This window comes from Schistocerca gregaria, unplaced genomic scaffold (assembly GCF_023897955.1).
Source record: "Schistocerca gregaria isolate iqSchGreg1 unplaced genomic scaffold, iqSchGreg1.2 ptg000548l, whole genome shotgun sequence".
Classification (NCBI taxonomy): domain Eukaryota; kingdom Metazoa; phylum Arthropoda; class Insecta; order Orthoptera; family Acrididae; genus Schistocerca; species Schistocerca gregaria.
Window position 1 is genome coordinate 67,903 of NW_026061943.1, and position 18,453 is coordinate 86,355.

The 18,453-nt window shown below is 44.9% G+C and overlaps 1 protein-coding gene across 1 annotated transcript; it reads right to left on the reverse strand.

Annotated features, from left to right (window-relative positions):
• Positions 1-6,105: 6,105 nt before the first annotated feature.
• Positions 6,106-12,786, reverse strand: LOC126314284 (poly [ADP-ribose] polymerase tankyrase-1-like). Its single transcript, XM_049992375.1, has 2 exons — positions 10,770-12,786; positions 6,106-6,778 (listed from the first exon to the last, which is right to left on the reverse strand). The coding sequence occupies exons 1-2, from the start codon at positions 11,252-11,254 to the stop codon at positions 6,166-6,168; spliced, it is 1,098 nt and encodes a 365-aa protein (XP_049848332.1). The 5' UTR covers positions 11,255-12,786; the 3' UTR covers positions 6,106-6,165.
• Between the last annotated feature and the right edge of the window lie 5,667 nt (positions 12,787-18,453).

Below are 18,453 nucleotides of genomic sequence, written 5' to 3' on the forward strand. Positions count from 1 at the left end.
AATCTTCCCGAAAACACGTATACTAATCGTCAAAAAATACCGTCAAAACGTTTTTATCCAAGCCAATTGCCGCACGTGATACTTTTATTATGCTCACTTGCATGACATGCGTTGTGCGGAGTTTGCGCAGCGATAAGGGATGGAACTGCACGGTTTTGAAGACGTGTGATGGCTCGAAAAATTCCTCTCGTGTCAAGGCGAAACCTTAAACACGTACATAGGATTAGCAGATACCTAGTCACCGTCTATCGATTGTCAAGACATAATAAAGAAGTTGAGACCGTCGTGTGTTTCGTATCGACGCGGATTATAACCGCAGTATCAGAACGTGTTTTACTTCGTACAATGTGTCCAACTGTTGTTCGGGCCTTTCTACAGATTGCGTTCGTATCTGGTAACGGATAAGAAAAGAGATCTGTCGTCGGCTTTCACACACTGCATATGTGAAGAGGAGAACCGCCGTGAAGGTCACAACTAATTTACTGGAAAGGCGATAAAAACAAAAAACAAAAAATCTTCTGTCCGCGATATTACTCTGTCATGTCGCCGGAGAGCAATGATCGCGAGAACGAAAGTGAGCAAAGCTTTATTTTACGGTGGCTGACTGCGTTACACACTGCTCTTTGGCGCATGCGGACACACTCCACGTTTCATACCTTAGGCCTTACAGATAACCACATATAAGGCACGTGCATCTATCCTTGCTGCGTTGCGGTTCGAAACCAAGGCAGTTGCAGTATTTATAAAAATTTCATTCTGCAGCATTTATAGGTAGAATCAAGGACTGATTTCAACAGCTGATCTCCTTGTTGTATTAGTATCACACACGTAATAATGAAGTTGAGCTAATTTCCCCAAGACTCGCAGTGTTAATCCGACAACTGTCCTGATTGCAGTTGGCCACCTGAAACTACATCAATCGTTCCAAACACTGCCCTGACAATTCTTTATTTTCACAAACGACAGAATACAGTAATACGACGAATTCCTGTTCTTGCAGGAATGTGGCTCATTTAGCTGGCCGCTTCCGCAGAATCGGTTTGGCGGGAGGCATATCGTTTTCTGGCCGTTTCATCGGGAGTACGTGTGAGGTGTGTTATTATGCTTCAAGAACTAACATCCGTGATGTCCGAAAGTGCACAGAATAAGAGGCTATGACCTCTCCATACTCCAGTACAAATAGCGACACAGTATCGAGATATGGAGCGTGATCTACCGAATACGTCACTGATGGACGACATTCACATACCGAGTTAGAGATTCACATCGTGTCGCCTCAGAATCTTCGCCATTCGTAGCGTTTTGGAGCTGACGACCGACACCCATCCCTACTTTCTACCTATGCGACGACTTTGAAACAAGTTTCGTGCGTAGCTTGTGGAGTCAGTGGGGTTAAAATTCTCCCTACTTAGAGAGTGTGTCCAAACACTCCTCACAGCTCCGCCACCGGGCAAACTGTAACGGCGTTTGTTTCGCGTGTGTTTGAGACGGTCTGCAAGCACTTGTACAGCGAGCAGAGCCGGTAACTCACCGCCGCCCACCCAGCCGGGGAACGCACAACATGCAGGCGTAGACACCTACTGTGCAACGTGTCCGCGCACTCTGTACTCATCGCGGCAGGCCTCGTCGCGCGGTCCACAGCCGTGACGTCACAACACGGACACACACGCCCTGTTTATTACGGCCGACTCTGCAGCGCCACACGTGCAGCCCCTGCCTTAGACAGAACTCGGCCTTGCAGTATTCTTACTAAGACGATGCCTTCAGTATTGCAAAAGATTTGTCCTATTTTGAAGTTTTAGCATCTAAATGGTGTACTGCTACTGCTTTAATATACTATGAAAACATATAAATGGCGCACATCTAATCGGTCGCTAGGAAAACAGGGATTACAAGTTCCAAACGCACAAATTTCCGTCGCTTTGTTTTCTGCATCGACAATCGAATCGCACAGCCTTTGTTGCCAAAGAGTTTTCGTTGTAGTTTGCTTCTTCCTCTTACACATTCCAGCCACGTATCAGCCCAGTATGAAAGTTGCCTCGATGACAATAGAGAAGAAATTTATCACTTCAAGGTTCTCGTACGACGTGTCCGAAAAGTCCATACTACTAGGAATCTGTACTACAAATTGGCAAACGCCGTACATGTAATGCAATTCTTTGGAAGCCATGTCCCAATTAGGGCAAACGCAGTCACCGAGTCGAAACTACTGGGCACCATTAGAATCTTTCATCTGCCTGACTCTACATAGGTAGCGTCACAGGTACTCTGAACATTTCAGTGAATGTCGCCTACTACTTTTGTTTCGAAGTAAATATCAAAACTCGCAGAATAAAAGAGCATAGTGTTGTCCTCCTTAATCCACAGAAAAGACGATAAGAAATGTTGCGCTCCTCCGATTACGCCGCAGCTAAGAAAAGCCTGCAGCTCATCATCGCAATCTCATTTCTCTCCGCGTCACACCTCTGTAATTCGTCAGTGCGAGATAAACGAACAACCAAAATGACGCGGTCTTTATAAATTGCCGCGAAACCTCCAAGAGTTATCATTTTGATTTCCTCTATTGAATGAGCTGTCCCTCGTGTCGCATCGCAGAGTTGTCCCTCAAGTCAGTGCGATTTGTATATCTATGTACTCTTTCTAAATCATTCCCCAGTGTGGGACAAGCACATCTGCGACAAATTTGTTATCATACAATTATTATCTACTGTTTGAATCTCTGATTTGTTGGTAATATACATATTTAGGGATGTGCGTGACGTCTTCAAATCGTCTCTTTGACAGTAAAATAGTAGGACTGTTAATACATTCCACATAGGGCCGTCATTGCAGATCGATCTGCCAATAGCAGTTCTGTTTTATCACGGAAACACTGCAATATCGATGCTGCAAAAGTCCTTATAATCACAGCCAACGTCTCGCTTAGGGGCATAGGCTCCATCACCCGACACTGATTGATTACTCTATCACAAGTTTTCTGGCCATCCCTAAACGCCTACGCCTAATCTTTTCAGGTGTAAAACCCTTCCACCGGTGGCCGCCTCGCATTTCTTTCGACAACGAGCGTAATCCTGGTCGGTTAGCAGAGGAGCCACTAACGATGTAGTGGGCCTGGATAAGACTTTAGACTTTAGAACACCCCCTCACGTCTCACCTCACCCAGCTTATATTTTCACTGGCGTCCGTGAGGGATTCGTACTCTACATTACTTGATGACCTCTTCGTTTCGCAATACGAAAACACCACTAAGTTCGTTCCATCGTCGATAGTTTGCTCAGCGGAGACCATGGGTCTGAAACGTATCAATCTTGGAACGTATCGCAGACGTTCGTTCCGGCTAGTAGAATAGATTAAGGTTTAACGTGTAAACAGGACTACAGAAAATCTGTTTCGGAAAATTTGGTCATCCCGATGTTGTGTCCCGCGTGCTCGCCGTCTGTGTCGCGCCGTTCGTCTCGACTGCTCAGTACAAACATGGAAACTCGCAGCAGGTATCCGATTCTGTTAGCCCACCTTGATGCAGGGCTAGAAGCAATATTCACCACATTTCAGTATAATCAAAACAGTTAATAAGTAGAATAGTGTTTGCCTCTGGTCAGGAGAAGGAGTAGGGGCTACTTGGTTCCATAGGGTATCGTCCTTGTGTCGTAGATATATAGCGAACTAAGAAAGAATAATCAGTTTAACCGTAGTCATGCTGCTCCGAAACATCACTTCAACATCGTAGACGGCATAAATTTATTTCGTCTTTAATTTTAAACGCTTTGGCAACCGAGCAACGGTGCTTGCTTTCACTAATACCTATTCTGTGTGGCCTCATACGTTGCCCTACAATAGCGTGACAGACACTCTTGTCACAGCATTTCTGCGTCCACCACTCTACTAGAGGAGTTTTTGTAATCATGAAACGTGTTTCACGTCTAATTAAGTAGTGCTTCCTTATAAGTGTCACATTTCCTTTTACGTAGTTACTGTCTTCTGTATTTTAAAGTTACTAGTCGCTACCAACGTATTCCCGCCATTTTGCCGTTCTTAGCTCTTTCTACCAAAGATTAAGAGTACTGGACTCGTGAGAATTCCAACAACAGAGTGTAATGCATTGTCTGGCATACACGGGGCGCGGAAAACCAATCTGACGAAGACAGTATCAATGAAGGAATCTGAGTAGAGAAAAACCACTATGCCAGCATGAAAACGGTGGTCAGTTTGAACATTTTCTATACATACTTATGTTAACAATTTTGACCTTTTTAAGACATATCCAAACAAGAAACGTGGACATGTGATTGTCCTCATTTCTGAACAAGTACCGTCCCGTTCGTCAACTAAATACGATACACGTATTAGTGATGTTTTAAATTTGTCTTGTTCTCAACGTGACGACTGGTTAGTGCCAACGTTCTGTTTACGGATACATTTTCTGCAAATTACCTGTCATTTAGAACAAGGGCGTCCGTATGTTAGATTTCGATTACGTTCCTGTAGCGCTGAAAACATGCATTTACGACTCTTAGTTCCCATACAGAAACTCCTATGTCTCATGGTGTCCTTTCGCCCTGCAATTTTGGTCAAATTGTTTCTCCACGCCCTGTATAACGCTGCTGGATGGCAAACCTCGCTCAAACAGCACTGTTAGCATTATTCGCTCTATACTTTCGTTACACACAGCAGTCTGAAGTGCTGTTATGTGCGGACAGAGTGTGTAAAGTAGTAGACAATCGTTTGCTGTCGAAAGGTGGAAGTGTTATGCAGGCAAGACACCACAAGTCATCGGTAGAGGTCAGTAGCATTTTTCATCGAAGAATACGACGCGTAATTTCGATTGGACAGAACGATATCTTTTCGTGTTTGTGTGTAGGAGACCTGACACTAAATGCTGGTTTATATAGACTACATACAGTTAGGCATGCCCCACCGAGGTAATTTCCAGTTTAAAAGTTTACTCGCTTACAACTTCGATAAACGTAAAGTCTGACTGGTGATTGTGCATTTGTTATAATTTTTTCCCGTTTTCACTTTCTCCATGAAACCACCATCACTCGCGAGAATGTTGCGAACCTCCGATATTGTGGAGCGCCAGGAGCAACAATCAGTCGCTGAAGCATCGACAAAGCTCTGTGGGCCGCAGGAGACGGAGAGTTAACGGAGAAATAAACTCAACCTTCTATATTTCGACGGTCTGCGAGCGCGATTAAATGCGTTAAAAGTCAGTACCGTGTCCTTGTGAATCCGACGCTGCTTTTACGATATTGTGGAACCCGTGCTGGCGTTATACTGGCGTGGAGTAACACAGGCGGGCGTCTCTTCTGCAGGTCATTCAGTGGCGTATGTGGAGAAAAGCAAACGTAAGCAGTGTTGTTGGAGCGATGTTTTGTCATCCAGCAGCGTTACACGTGACGTGGAGTTCCCCGTCTGAGTGGAACGGCCTCACAATCAGTTGGCTGTAGGTGGTAGTAAGGAATGTTGTGAAAGCCGGAAAATCTGTTGTAGGCTTCTGTTGTTTGAGAGTGACGGCTCGTGTTACTTAGCAGGCTGAACAGCAGCGTTACAGCTATTCGGGGAACATACAATTGGAGATTGTTCTTCGATTCTCCTGAGCTACACGTGAACTGATCATAAGATTCCACACGATAAGTGCTCGATGTAGTATGAATATTGCCAATTATTTCATTTTGGAATTAATCAAAGCATGACATCATCTGTGCTGCAGAGACAGACATACATTAAATTCTAGAACAGATCTGACTCGAAGATCCATTCTGACCGTAGACCTTATGTGGCTCTAACGTGGCTACTGTGCAATTTATACTAGTTGCACAGAATACCTAGCAAACCACTATGAAATACTTTACAGTATGTGAAAACTTGTTGAGTAGTTACGCTTATCGAATAATGACGCCGCGTGTATTTTTCAGTTCTTGTCGAAGTTTCGAATGTTGTTCCTACGAATGTATTTCAGACGTTTCATTCGAAAGAAAGGTTGTCTCTTGTTACTGTGTTTACTTGATAATAGTTTGACATACCTACCTTCATCTTAGTTTAGCTGCAGTGTTTTACTTCAGTTGTTGTATAGTGCAAAGAGGGTGCAAATGAGCGACTGTAGCATAAATTTTTTGTATGCTTTATTCCAGAAAAGAAAAAATGTGTAGTGAAACTATTTCAATTTTAGTCCACAGACATTTGCTGGACTCCAGTCTGGGAGGCTGCTGCCAGCAGTGCAGCTGCCGTGCCTTCGTGGCCCCAGCGTTCGGCCCTCTGCTGCGGCGTCAGCCCCTCCTGGCCTTCGGCACCCAGGTCAGCACCGAACCTCACCAGTAGCAGCGCCGCTTCTGTGTAGCCCCAGGTTGCGGCCAAGTGGAGAGGGGTGTCGTCATTGTTGTCCTCGGCGCCTACCACACTCTCCAGCAGGACCTCCAGCGCCCCCAAACTGCCATTCTTTGCTGCCCAGTGTACTGGCGTCTGGCCTTCGACGTCCTTCGCCTGCACATCCGCCCCGTTCTCCAGCAGATACTCCAGCACCTCCAATTGTCCGTACCTCGCGGCCCAGTGCAGTGGCGTCCGCCCTTCGCTGTCTCTCGCTCCCACATCCGCTCCGTACCTCAGCAGACACTGCACCACGCTCAAGTGTCCGTCGATTGATGCAGGGTGAAGGGCTGTCCAGCCATACCTCTCTTCCTTCGCCTCCACGTTCGCCCCTAACATCAGCAGCCTCTCCACCTCTTCCACCATCCCGTCATCTGCCATCTGGATCATCCGGCTGTTCATTTGAGAAAGCTCCCTACACAAAACAGAGACATTCTCATACTTTACTATAAACACACACACACGTTATCAAGAAAACTATGCGAAACAGACAAGAATTCATGAAACGCAACTGTCCAGTTCTAAATTACCAATATAAAACATTCTCCCTTTTATCTTGTAGAATTCTGTGTCGCTTAAAGTACACATATATCATTGCATCCCTGTATCAAAATGCACGTCCATTTCCCATTAAGAATCCGTGTTCTCAATCACTCAAGAAATTCTGTTGACACATTTTCTCAGAGTCACACTTGACATGCACTTCCTTTCACCTTCACATCTAAGAACTGACCTGCAATGAAACAGGTTCTTAATACGTCTATCACTGGTCCTTTGTGTGCAGCAAACGTTTCTCAAGCTAGCAAAGACACTAAACATCTACAGCGAGGGCTTAAAACAGTTGCTTGGCATCTTCATAGTTAATTTCGCAACTCAACCACACCAAACACAAATACTTATTGTTTGGCATGATGCACAGAAACGTCTGCATAACACACTCAACCACATACACGCATCCATCCACACACACACACACACACACACACACACACACACACATCCACTTGCAAGTAAATTCTTATGCCTGCCATGTATCTGAAGGCGACTTTAAAACCTGTGGACTTACAGACTACAGTAATGTCTCATGCATTCATGTAGGTAACACTGCTGAAGTGTGCACTGAGAAACAAACAATTCTGTTTTCATTGCTTCGCCACAATGAACCTAGCACACAAAGTATGTTGATGTACTGCAAACTGTGTTACTTGAGGGGAGAAGTAAAACTCAGCAACACCCATACAAAAGAAAAGCAAGAACATTCTGAGAAAAATAACGCCACAGCTGTATCTTGAGAACGCCTCTATTGTGTCACACGACGAGTTTCTGCGGCACGTTACCGCCGTCCTCAGGGCCTACCACTGCCAAGAGGCTATTTGATATCCTTGGCGCATTTGCTGTGGGATTCTTGTTATCAGAAGATATGGGCTGGCTTTTATCATGTCTCTACTCGACAACGTGCTTTCCTCGGTCATAATAATCCAGTTATTCCTAAGCTATGATTTTCTTAAAGGAAACGTTCACTTCTGTCACTTTGACACACACTATGTAATCCAAAGTATCGGGAATAAAAAAAAACAAAGAATTGGGCGCTCTGCGGAACTCATGGATTTCGAACGTGGCCAGGTGATTGGGTGTCACTTGTCTCATACGTCTGTACGCGAGATTTCCACACTCCTAAACATGCTGAGAACCACTGTTCCAAATGTGAAAGTGAAGTGGAAACGTGAAGGGACACGTACAGCACAAAAGCGTACAGGCCGACCTCGTCTGCTGACTGACAAACCGCCGACAGTTGAAGAAGGTCGTAAGGTGTAATAGGCAGACATCTATCCAGACCATCACACAGGAATTCCAAACTGCATCAGGATCCCCTGCAAGTAGTATGACAGATAGGCGGGAGGTGAGAAAACTTGGATTTCATGATCGAGCGGCTGCTCGTAAGCCACACATCACGCCGGTAAATGCCAAACGACGCCTCGCTTGGTGTAAGGAGCGTAAACATGATACGATTAAACAGTGGAAAAACGTTGTTTGGAGTGACGAATCAAGGTACACAATGTGGCGACCCGATGGCAGGGTGTGGGTGTGGTCAATACCCGGTCAACGTCATCTGCCGGCGTCGATACCTCAGTGCAGCACTCCGTGAAGAATGGGCCGCCATTGCCCGAGAATTCTTCCAGCACCTGATAGAACGTACGCTTGCGAGAGTGGAAGCTGTCATCCAGGCTAAGGGTGGTCCAACACCATACTGAATTCCAGCATTACCGGTGGAGGGCGCCACGAACTTGTAAGTCATTTTCAGCCAGGTGTCCGGATACTTTTGATCACATAGTGTATCTTTTTTGGATAACTAAACTTCCTTCTTGCTGATCACCAAGATGGCTTCATCTGCATATTCGTCACGTATCATCTTCATGTCGAGAAGCCAGAGTCCTCGAAATGTTTCGGGAGCTGTCTCCACGTAAACTGCATGTAATGTTGCGGAAGAAGAAATCCCTGTTGACTTGGGCTTCTTCTCGATAATAATCTAAGTTTCCCACAGACATTCCATTAGAATATAACAGAGGATGCCCATTCATTAAATGTCATTTTGTTCACGCACGTAATTAAAAACTGTGTTTAATTCGGTTACACACTTTCTACTGGTAATAAACATAATGGTTTACGGCTAACTGTAATTTTCAGACTGACGTGACATGGAGAATATACGCGGCCGTACATTCTGTGAATGGCTCTGAGGTGCTCCTACCTGTAGCCACAGTGTGTGGCAGGGGGCTAGAATCTTTCTCAGCTGCGTTTTTAGCCAGGGGAGTTTTGAGAACATTTCTCCACGGCAGCCAGTGAATGCATTATGTGTATGTGCTACCTGCAAATGCCTTTTGTAGTTGTCAATCAAGTCAAAATACCACTAAGGAACACAGTGGCAGACACTATAGGTAGTGAGACACATACGTGTATACACACTTCGAAAAAAGTTTTGCATCACCTCGATTCCGAGAGTTTCGGAACCTGTATAGAAAATTGGAATAGAGATCAACATAACCATCATTTCCGCCCCTTTTTATTCCTCATGAAAAGCACACATTGCGTGTTGAACCACCATACAGCGAGACCTTAAGAGGTGGTGGTCCAGGTTGCTGTACACAGTGGCTAGCGGCCCGTCCTCTTGCATTGGTGCATGCCTGTATTCGTCGTGGTATACTATCCACAAGTTCATCAAGGCACTGTCGGTCCAAAATGTCCCACTTCTCAACAGCAATTCGGCGTAGATCCCTCAGAGTGGTTGGTGGGACACTACGCCACGTCGTCCATAAACAGCCCTTTTCAATCTATCCCAGCCATGTTCGAGAGGGTTCATGTCTGGAGAACATGCTGACCACTCCAGTCGAGCGATGTCGTTCTCCTGATGGAAGTCATTCACAAGATGTGCACGATGGGGGCGCGATTTGTCGTCCACGACGACGAATGCCTCGCCAATGTGCGGCCGATATGGTTGCGCTGTCGGTCGTAGGATGGCATTCACGTATCGTGCAGCCGCTACGGCGCCTTCCGTGACCAGCAGCGGCGTACGTCGGCCCCACACGATGCCACCCCAAAACAGCAGCGAACATTCACCTTGCAGCACTCGCTGGACAGTGTGTCTAAGGCGTTCAGCCTCACCGGGTAGCATCTTAACACGTCTGCGACGATTGTCTGGTTGGAGGCATCTGCGGTGAAGAAACCGTTATGCCCATCGTGAGTGGTCCATTCGGAATCTGTACCGCGCTGCATGGTGTCTTGTTAGCAAAGATGGACCTCGCCATGGAAGTCGGGATTGAAGCTGCGCATAATGCAGCTTATTGGACGCAGCTTGAGTCGTAACACGACGTCCTGTGGCTGCACGAAAAGCATTATTCAACATGGATGCGTTGCTGTCAGGGTTCCTCCGACCCATAATCCGTAGGTAGCCCTTGGGCGGCGTCACCGAGGCATGTCATCGACAGTTCCTGTCTCGCTGCGTCTCCTACATGTCTGAACAACATCGCTTTGGTTCACTGCTAGACGCCTGGACACTTCCCTTGTTGAGAACCCTTCCTGGCACAGATTAATAATGCAAGCGCGATCGAACAGTGGTATTGACCGTCTAGGCACGGTTGAACAACAGATGACGCGAGCAGTGTAACTCATTCCTGGTGGAATGACCGGAACTGATGGGCTGTCGGACCCCCTCTGTCTAATAGGCGCTGCTCATGCATGGTTTGGTCGGGTTTAGTGACATCTCTGAACAGTCAAAGGGACTGTATCTGAGATACAATATCACCAGTCAGCGTCTATCTTCAGGAGTTCCGGGAACTCGAGTGATACAAAACTTTTTTGGATGTGTGCAGAACCGGCGAACACAAGTGAGTGACTAAGCTCATGCTTACCTTGCCTTGTCTTCCGTGAGTGCCAAGCTGTGCTGTATAGCCATCAGCTGTAAGTGACCCTTTAACAGGTTAATGGCGCCAGGACCCGTGAGACCGGGGAAGGAGTCAGTCAGCGCACGCACAGCCCAGGCTGCCTCGAGACTGCGGGCGGAGTGATTCTGCGTAGACGCTCCCTGGTCTGCCGTAACACTCGGTGTCGAGTGCGTATGCTGTACAGCCATCAGCTGTAAGTGACCCTTTAAGAGGTTAATGGCGCCGGCATCTGTGAGACCAGGCACGGAGCGAGTCAGAGCACGCACGGCCTCGGCTGCTTTCAGACCGGGGATGGAGTGAGTCTGCACAGGCACCGCCTCAGCTGCCGTGACACTGGGTATGGAGTCGACCTGCTCGGGCGCAGTCTCGCCTCCCGTGACACTGGCTGTGGAGTGAGTCTGCGCACGCACTGCCTCTGCTGGCGCGCCCTCCATCTTCTGAGCGTGTGACATCGGAGATGATCCTGAAACATGTCGTCGCCAACTGAGCAGCCCTTTGCCCTTAAACACTACATCTGGTGCAATTAGGGGTCACAGGCAGATCTGTGGCAAGCATCAGTCAGGAAACGTTGTTCACCACAAGTCAGTTACACCATGTATCCACCCAGTGTCACAATGGTGGCTCAGGTGAATAGCTGAAAAGAGTCAGCAACACAAATTTCCAAATTTCCCGAATTTTTCAGAGCGCTTGCCTTGCGAAACATACACTACTGGCCATTAAAATTGGTACACGTCGAAGATGGCGTGCTACAGGCGCGAAATTTAACTGGCAGGAAGAGGATGCTGTGATGTGCAAATGATTAGCTTTTCAGAGCACTCACACAAGGTTGGCGACACCTACAACTTGCTGACATGAGGAAAGTTTCCAATCGATTTCTCATACAGAAACAGCTGTTGACCGGCGTTGCCTGGTGGAACGTTGTTATGATGCCTCATGTGGGCAACGTTGTCTGAAAATTTCATGCGCGAATTCGTAGACAGAGTAAACTGGGAATATTTGTCATTGCATCAAAAAATATCAGAAAATTTCATAAGATAATTCCAAAACAGATTATACTGATATGCAATAGCATGGAAGCACAAACTGACGATTTCATTAGAGAATTTCAAGACAAATTATGCTGGCATAACGTATCAAAACATGAAATGCTGTCTCAAGATTTCATGAGAGAATTACAAGACAGATTAGATTGATTTCCAATATCAGCACATCAAAAACTGTCTGAAAATTTCAGGCGAGAATTCGCTGACAGATTAGACTGGGAATTTATGTCATTGCACAAAAAAAAAGATGTCTGACGATTTGATGCGGGCTTGCCAGGATAGATTGTTCTGGAATGGGATATCGCTTTGTGAAAAGCTGTCTGAAGGTTCTGTAATGGAATTTCAGCAGTAAGTAAACTGGGAAGTAATTTTAAAATTTCAAAATCTATCTGAATCGTTCAGACAAAAGATGTTATGTCCGTATGAAATACTGACAGAAGAACCTGAAAATGACTGTTCTATATGCTTAACAAATGAAAGTGGTCAATTCGTGCTGACAAAATCCAAACACCTTTTTCATAAGGAATGCATTGCCCGGCGGTTATCAGTGCAAAATAACAGTCCAATGTGCAGAACAGTCATGAAGAGAAATATTGACTGAACATTTTTAGTGGATCGAGATTCATTAAAGAAACACATGGCTAAAAGTTGTCACTAATTATTCCGTGCGTAAGATCATGAGCGAAACTGCTCTTGCCGATACGGTCGCAGGTTCGAATCCTGTCTCGGGCATGGATGTGTGTGATGTCCTTAGGTTAGTTAGGTTTAAGTAGTTCCAAGTTCTAGGGGACTGATGACGTTAGAACTTAAGTCCCATAGTGCTCAGAGCCAATTGAACCTTTCTGAAAGAGGGACAAGCGCTGCAATAACATTAATGTGTCCTCCACGTGTGTGCCTGCATTTTTGTGCTTATTTATTGCAAGAGCATTTAACGTATCGTCAATTCACAACAGCTAAAGCTATGAATCACGCGCCAGCCTAGCGATAACAGCGAGGAAAGCGGTGAGGGGCGGTGGCCTCGGCGGTTACGCCGCCGCTGCTATCGCGGAAGTTTGTCAGCCGTGCCTAACACGGCAACGTTGCGGTGTCTCCAAAAACTGAACCGTCTAAATTTCCAAATATAATCTCTATATATAAAATGGATACAAATAAAAATAATAATTCTATTACTATTATCAAAGTCTCTGAGCGCACGGAAAAGCGCTCAGAGTTAAAGGCTTATGCAAAACGAAAAAGGACGCTCTTGTCGATGCTATAGAGAAGAGTTATTCCACAGCAGCGACAAGCGGCTTGTTTTACTTAGTTTCTAACAAAACTGTACGTGAGTTGAATCGGATTGCAAAGGAAAATAGAGTTAGAGGGTTTCCAAATTCACACAGAAATGGTTTGGTGGCTCTCATAGATGCAGAGATAGAATTTTTAAAGAAAATCAGCAACAATTCAATTTACAACAGAACTGTTAGATGGAAAACACATAATCACGGGCGAGGAAAAAGAATGGTAAGAAAAAATTGTGAGAAAAAAATAGGTCAGCTTCTTCCATTTAAACGCGATGTATTTAGGACATTGAAGAAAAGAAAAGAAAAGAAGCAACGTAATGAACAACCACGTGAACAAAACCTCGGCCAAATTTTTCCCTTCAAGCAAAAAGGGTTTACTTTACTGAAAGAAGACAGACTACCCTTCGAAATTAAGCCATGTGTTCGTATGAAATTGCATAAAAAATAAAGCATTTGGCAGACATCTTACCGTAGAACTTGAAAGGCGATCCATTCGAGCAGCAGTCAGACAAGCCGTACACGCTACAAATTAACTCAGATCAAGAAAAGTGATCAAATGAAGATCGTGCCTGAAAATGACTCTTTTAATCTCGCAGTATCATCGAAGGGTGACGTAAATGTCAGTGCTTCACGACTACTTGCACAGACTGATAGAATTGTCACATCTAACGAAAGTGTAGACGTAAGTTATACTACATTCCATTTTGAAGTCTACAAAACCCGAGGGGTCTTCAATAAAGAATGATTATGTTTTGACTACACACCTTTACTGATGTCATAATTTTTACGGTGCTCCTCAAGGCAGTCTCCCATGAGTGCGATGCAATTGTCCCTGCCAGTCTTGAAATATATGCTGGAAACCATTTCTTGAGAGGTCCTTCAAAATCGCATCCGCAGTCTTTACCATTGCTTCTGATGATTGATAATGCCTCCCACGAAGGCGTTTCTTCGTCTTCGAGTCAGACGGGGCTAAATCCAGACTGTCGGGAGGTTGAATAATGATTCAATGGACGAGCTCTATTTAAAGACAACATATCGCACACAAGAGTTAAGGGATTGCTGGTTATAACGTCGTGAAGTTGTGGAGATGTGAATACTATGGCGATTTACAAGTCAAATTTTCTTTAACCTAATGCTATTGCCGTGCTCAAAGATCAAAAGAAGGAAATGTTCGGCAAAGAATCGTTGGCATAGATAAATACTTTCCCTAATGTACAGCATGCTCTACATGGCGGGCAAGTTACAATATGCGGCGCAGAAGTTCATGGTCAAGACGCAAACAGGAAAACAATGTATCAGTATCACGGCTGCTTTAGGCACGGTTGTCCTGAGTATTATTAACCCGACACTATAAATAATGTGAATAATATTTCAATGGGCGAGCTCTATTTAAAGACAACATATCGCACGCAAGAGTTAAGGAATGCTTGTTATAACGTTGCGGAGATGGGGAGTTGTGAGTGGAAAAATTCTAAGACTTACAAAAAGAACGTAAATAAAGAAACAAAAGTTGTAGAACTAGTGAATCCTAGAGATGCCTTTTTCGGCGGAAGAACAGACACTGCTGAATTGAAGGTTTCAGCAAGAAGCAGTGATACATTGACATCTGCAGTCTTTGTCCTACAGCGATGTTTTACGACAATTATCCTGCAGGTCATCCTGCACAGATAATGAAATCAGGAAAATGCGACGAGGAATGGTTTGGTTTTGTTAGATGCAAAGCGGTTGTGCCGCGTGGCTTGTATCATCCTGTGCAACCAGTTAAACAGGAAAAGCTTTTGTTCGGTCTACGGCAAAATGTGTAGAAGATCAAAACTCATCGCTGTTTAAACCACAGTGACGATGAGCGAGCATTTGTAGGAACGTGGACAACAACAGAACTCAACAAAGCCATCGAAAAAGGCTATAAAATGCAAGACTTTTACGAGGTATGACATTTTGCTCGAATAAGTAATGAACTGTTTAAAGACTACGTAAAAACCTTCATGAAGATCAAACTGGAAACTAGCTCTTTGGAAGATGGTTACAAGTAAAATGAAGAACACAGACGAGTTATCAAAAAAAAGCAAGATATCGACCTTTATGTTAGCGATATTGAATCAAACGCAGGCAAACGTGATGTTTCCAAGTAAGTCTCAACTCTCTTTGGAGAAAATTTGGTCGAAGACTGAATATGACGCAAACGAATTTATAGATAATGCTAGTCGTTGCTATGAACTTTTACTCGATGATGCGACAGATGTTAGTAACGTAATATTCATCAATGAGGAAGTCACTGAAGTGACATACCGTTACAACGATTAGTATGTGGAACATAGTACTAACGCATTCGTTGCCGCCTTCACCACTTCTAACGCTAGGATGAGGCTGTATGATATGCTAACATTGTGATAACATTGTATACTACGGAAAAACTCTCTCGTTTATATTGATGAGGGCAAAAACACAGTGCACGCAGGTTGCATGCTTGGCGAATGGACAGATGAATTTGGCAAAGACGATTTTGCCATTGAATGGACAAGCACTCGGCCAAATGCTATGCTTAACAGACATATAAAGGCAAACGCTATCAAAAATAATCGCTATACTCTGAACTGAAAAAATTGCGTAAAATTCGACATGAAAACGATGACTGAATTAATACAGACTTATGAAGATAAGATTATCATAAGTAACAACATGATTACGAGAGGTAAGAAGACGAAAAACCTGCTGAATAAATTTGTAGCAAAAGAGTTTAAATTTAACTACGATAAGCGTATGCTTCTAGAGGAAAAAAGACGGCATAACTGATGCACTTCGATGGGGATATTAAAGAAAAACTTTTGCGTATACTGATGGGAACAGTGATTACAGAATTCGTCGATGATCCTGCTCGTTGGTACGAGCTCATTCTCGATGACAATATAGGAATAATTCAAAAATGGTTCAAATGGCTCCGAGAGCGTAGAACTACTTAAAGCTAACTAACCTAAGGACATCACACTCATCCATGCCCGAGGCAGGATTCGAACCTGCGACCGTAGCGGTTCCAGACTGTAGCGCCTAGAACCACTCGGCCACCATGGCCCGCATAGAAATAATTAATAATAATAAAAAAAAAGCGGCCGCGAAAAAGTGACTGCCGGCTTTCAACAAAAAAGTCCCTTCCTAAAAAAAGTATCCGCGAAAAAGTGATTGCCGGTTTTGTCGCTTGTGACAAAATGCGCCCGCGAAAAAGGGGCTGCTATCTTTTGGACGAAAATCCCCCTCTCCGAGAAAAAGTGATCACGAAAAGCCGCTTCCGAAAAAAGAGTGGCAGCGAAGTAGCGTCAAGTGAGCGCCGGAATTTTGCAAAAAGGTGATCGTCATCTTTTGGCCGGAAAGTCGAGGGTTTGTCCTGAGCCGCCTGCATATCAGCAGTGGAGTGTCCGAGTTGGTGGAGGCTCTATAATCTACATCCACAGCTACATGACTACTCTGCAATTCACATTTAAGTGCTTGGCAGAGGGTTCATCAAACCACAATCATACTATCTCTCTACCATTCCACTCCCTAACATTGCGCGGGAAAAACGAACACCTAAACCTTTCTGTTCGAGCTCTGATTTCTCTTATTTTATTTTGATGATCATTCCCACCTATGTAGGTTGGGCTCAACAAAATATTTTCGCATTCGGAAGAGAAAGTTGGTGACTGAAATTTCGTAAAAACATCTCGCCGCGACGAACAACGTCTTTGCTGTAATGACTTCCATCCCAATTCGCGTATCATATCTGCTACACTCTCTCCCCTGTTACGTGATAATACAAAACGAGCTGCCCTTCTTTGCACCCTTTCGATGTTCTCTGTCAATCCCACCTGGTAAGGATCCCACACCGCGCAGCAATATTCTAACAGAGGACGAACGAGTGCAGTGTAAGCTGTCTCTTTAGGGGACTTGTTGCATCTTCTAAGTGTCCTGCCAATGAAACGCAACCTATGGCTCGCCTTCCCCACAATATTGTATATGTGGTCTTTCCAACTGCTGTTGTTCGTAATTTTAACACTCAGATGCTTTGTTGAATTGACAGCCTTGAGAAATTTACTATTTATCGAGTAATTGAATTCCAACGGATTTCTTTTGGAACTCGTGTGGATCACCTCACACCTTTCGTTACTTAGCGTCAACTGGCACCTGCCACACCGTACAGCAATCTTTTCTAAATCGCTTTGCAACTGATGCTGGTCTTTGGATGACCTTACTAGACGGTAAATTACAGCATCATCTGCGAACAACCTAAGAGAACTGCTCAGATTGTCACCCAGGTCATTTATATAGATCAGGAACAGCAGAGGTCCCAGGAGGCTTCCCTGGGGAACACCTGATATCACTTCAGTTTTACTCGATGATTTGCCGTCTATTACTACGAACTGCGACCTTCCCGACAGGTAATCACGAATCCAGTCGCACAACTGAGACGGTACCCCATAGGCCCGCAGCTTGATTAGAAGTCGCTTGTGAGGAACGGTGTCAAAAGCTTTCCGGAAATCTAGAAATACGGAATCAACTTGAGATCCCCTGTCGATAGCGGCCATTACTTCGTGCAAGTAAAGAGCTGGCTGCGTTGCACAAGAGTGATGTTTTCTGAAACCATGCTGATTACGTATCAAGAGATCGCTCCCCTCGAAGTGATTCATAATGTTTGAATACAGTATATGCTCCAAAACCCTACTGCAAACCGACGTCAATGATATAGGTCTGTAGTTAGATGGACTACTCCTACTACCCTTCTTAAACACTGGTGCGACCTGCGCAGTTTTCCAATCTGTAGGTACAGATCTATCGGCGAGCGAGCGGTTGTATATGAGTCCTAAGTAGGGAGCCATTGTATGACCGTAATCTGAAAGGAACCTAATCGGTATACAATCTGGACCTGAAGACTTGCCCGTATCAAGCGATTTCAGTTGCTTCGCATGCCCTAAGGTATCTACTTCTAAGAAACTCATGCTAACAGCTGTTCGTGTTTCAAATTCTGGAATATTCCATTCGTCTTCCCTGGTGAAGGAATTTCGGAAAACTGCGTTCAATAGCTCCGCTTTAGCGGCACAGTCGTCGGTAACAGTACCATCGGCACTGCGCAGTGAAGGTATTGACAGCCGCTTGTGTACTTTACATACGACCAGAATTTCTTCGGATTTTCTACCAAGTTTCGAGACAATGTTTCGCTGTGGAAGCTATTAAAGGCATCTCGCATTGAAGTCCGTGCCAAATTTGGTGTGGAATGTTCAAATATGTGTGCAATCTTATGGGACTCAACTGCTAAGTGCCGGCCGGGGTGGCCGAGCGGTTCTAGGCGCTACAGTCCGG

Excerpts from the sequence above, each read along its gene's own strand:
- LOC126314284 (XM_049992375.1), bottom strand. The coding sequence starts at position 11,254 with ATGTCACACGCTCAGAAGATGGAGGGCGCGCCAGCAGAGGCAGTGCGT. Across the intron at positions 6,779-10,769 it reads CTCACGGAAGACAAGGCAAG|GGAGCTTTCTCAAATGAACA; the intron begins GTAAGCATGAGC and ends TGTTTTGTGTAG.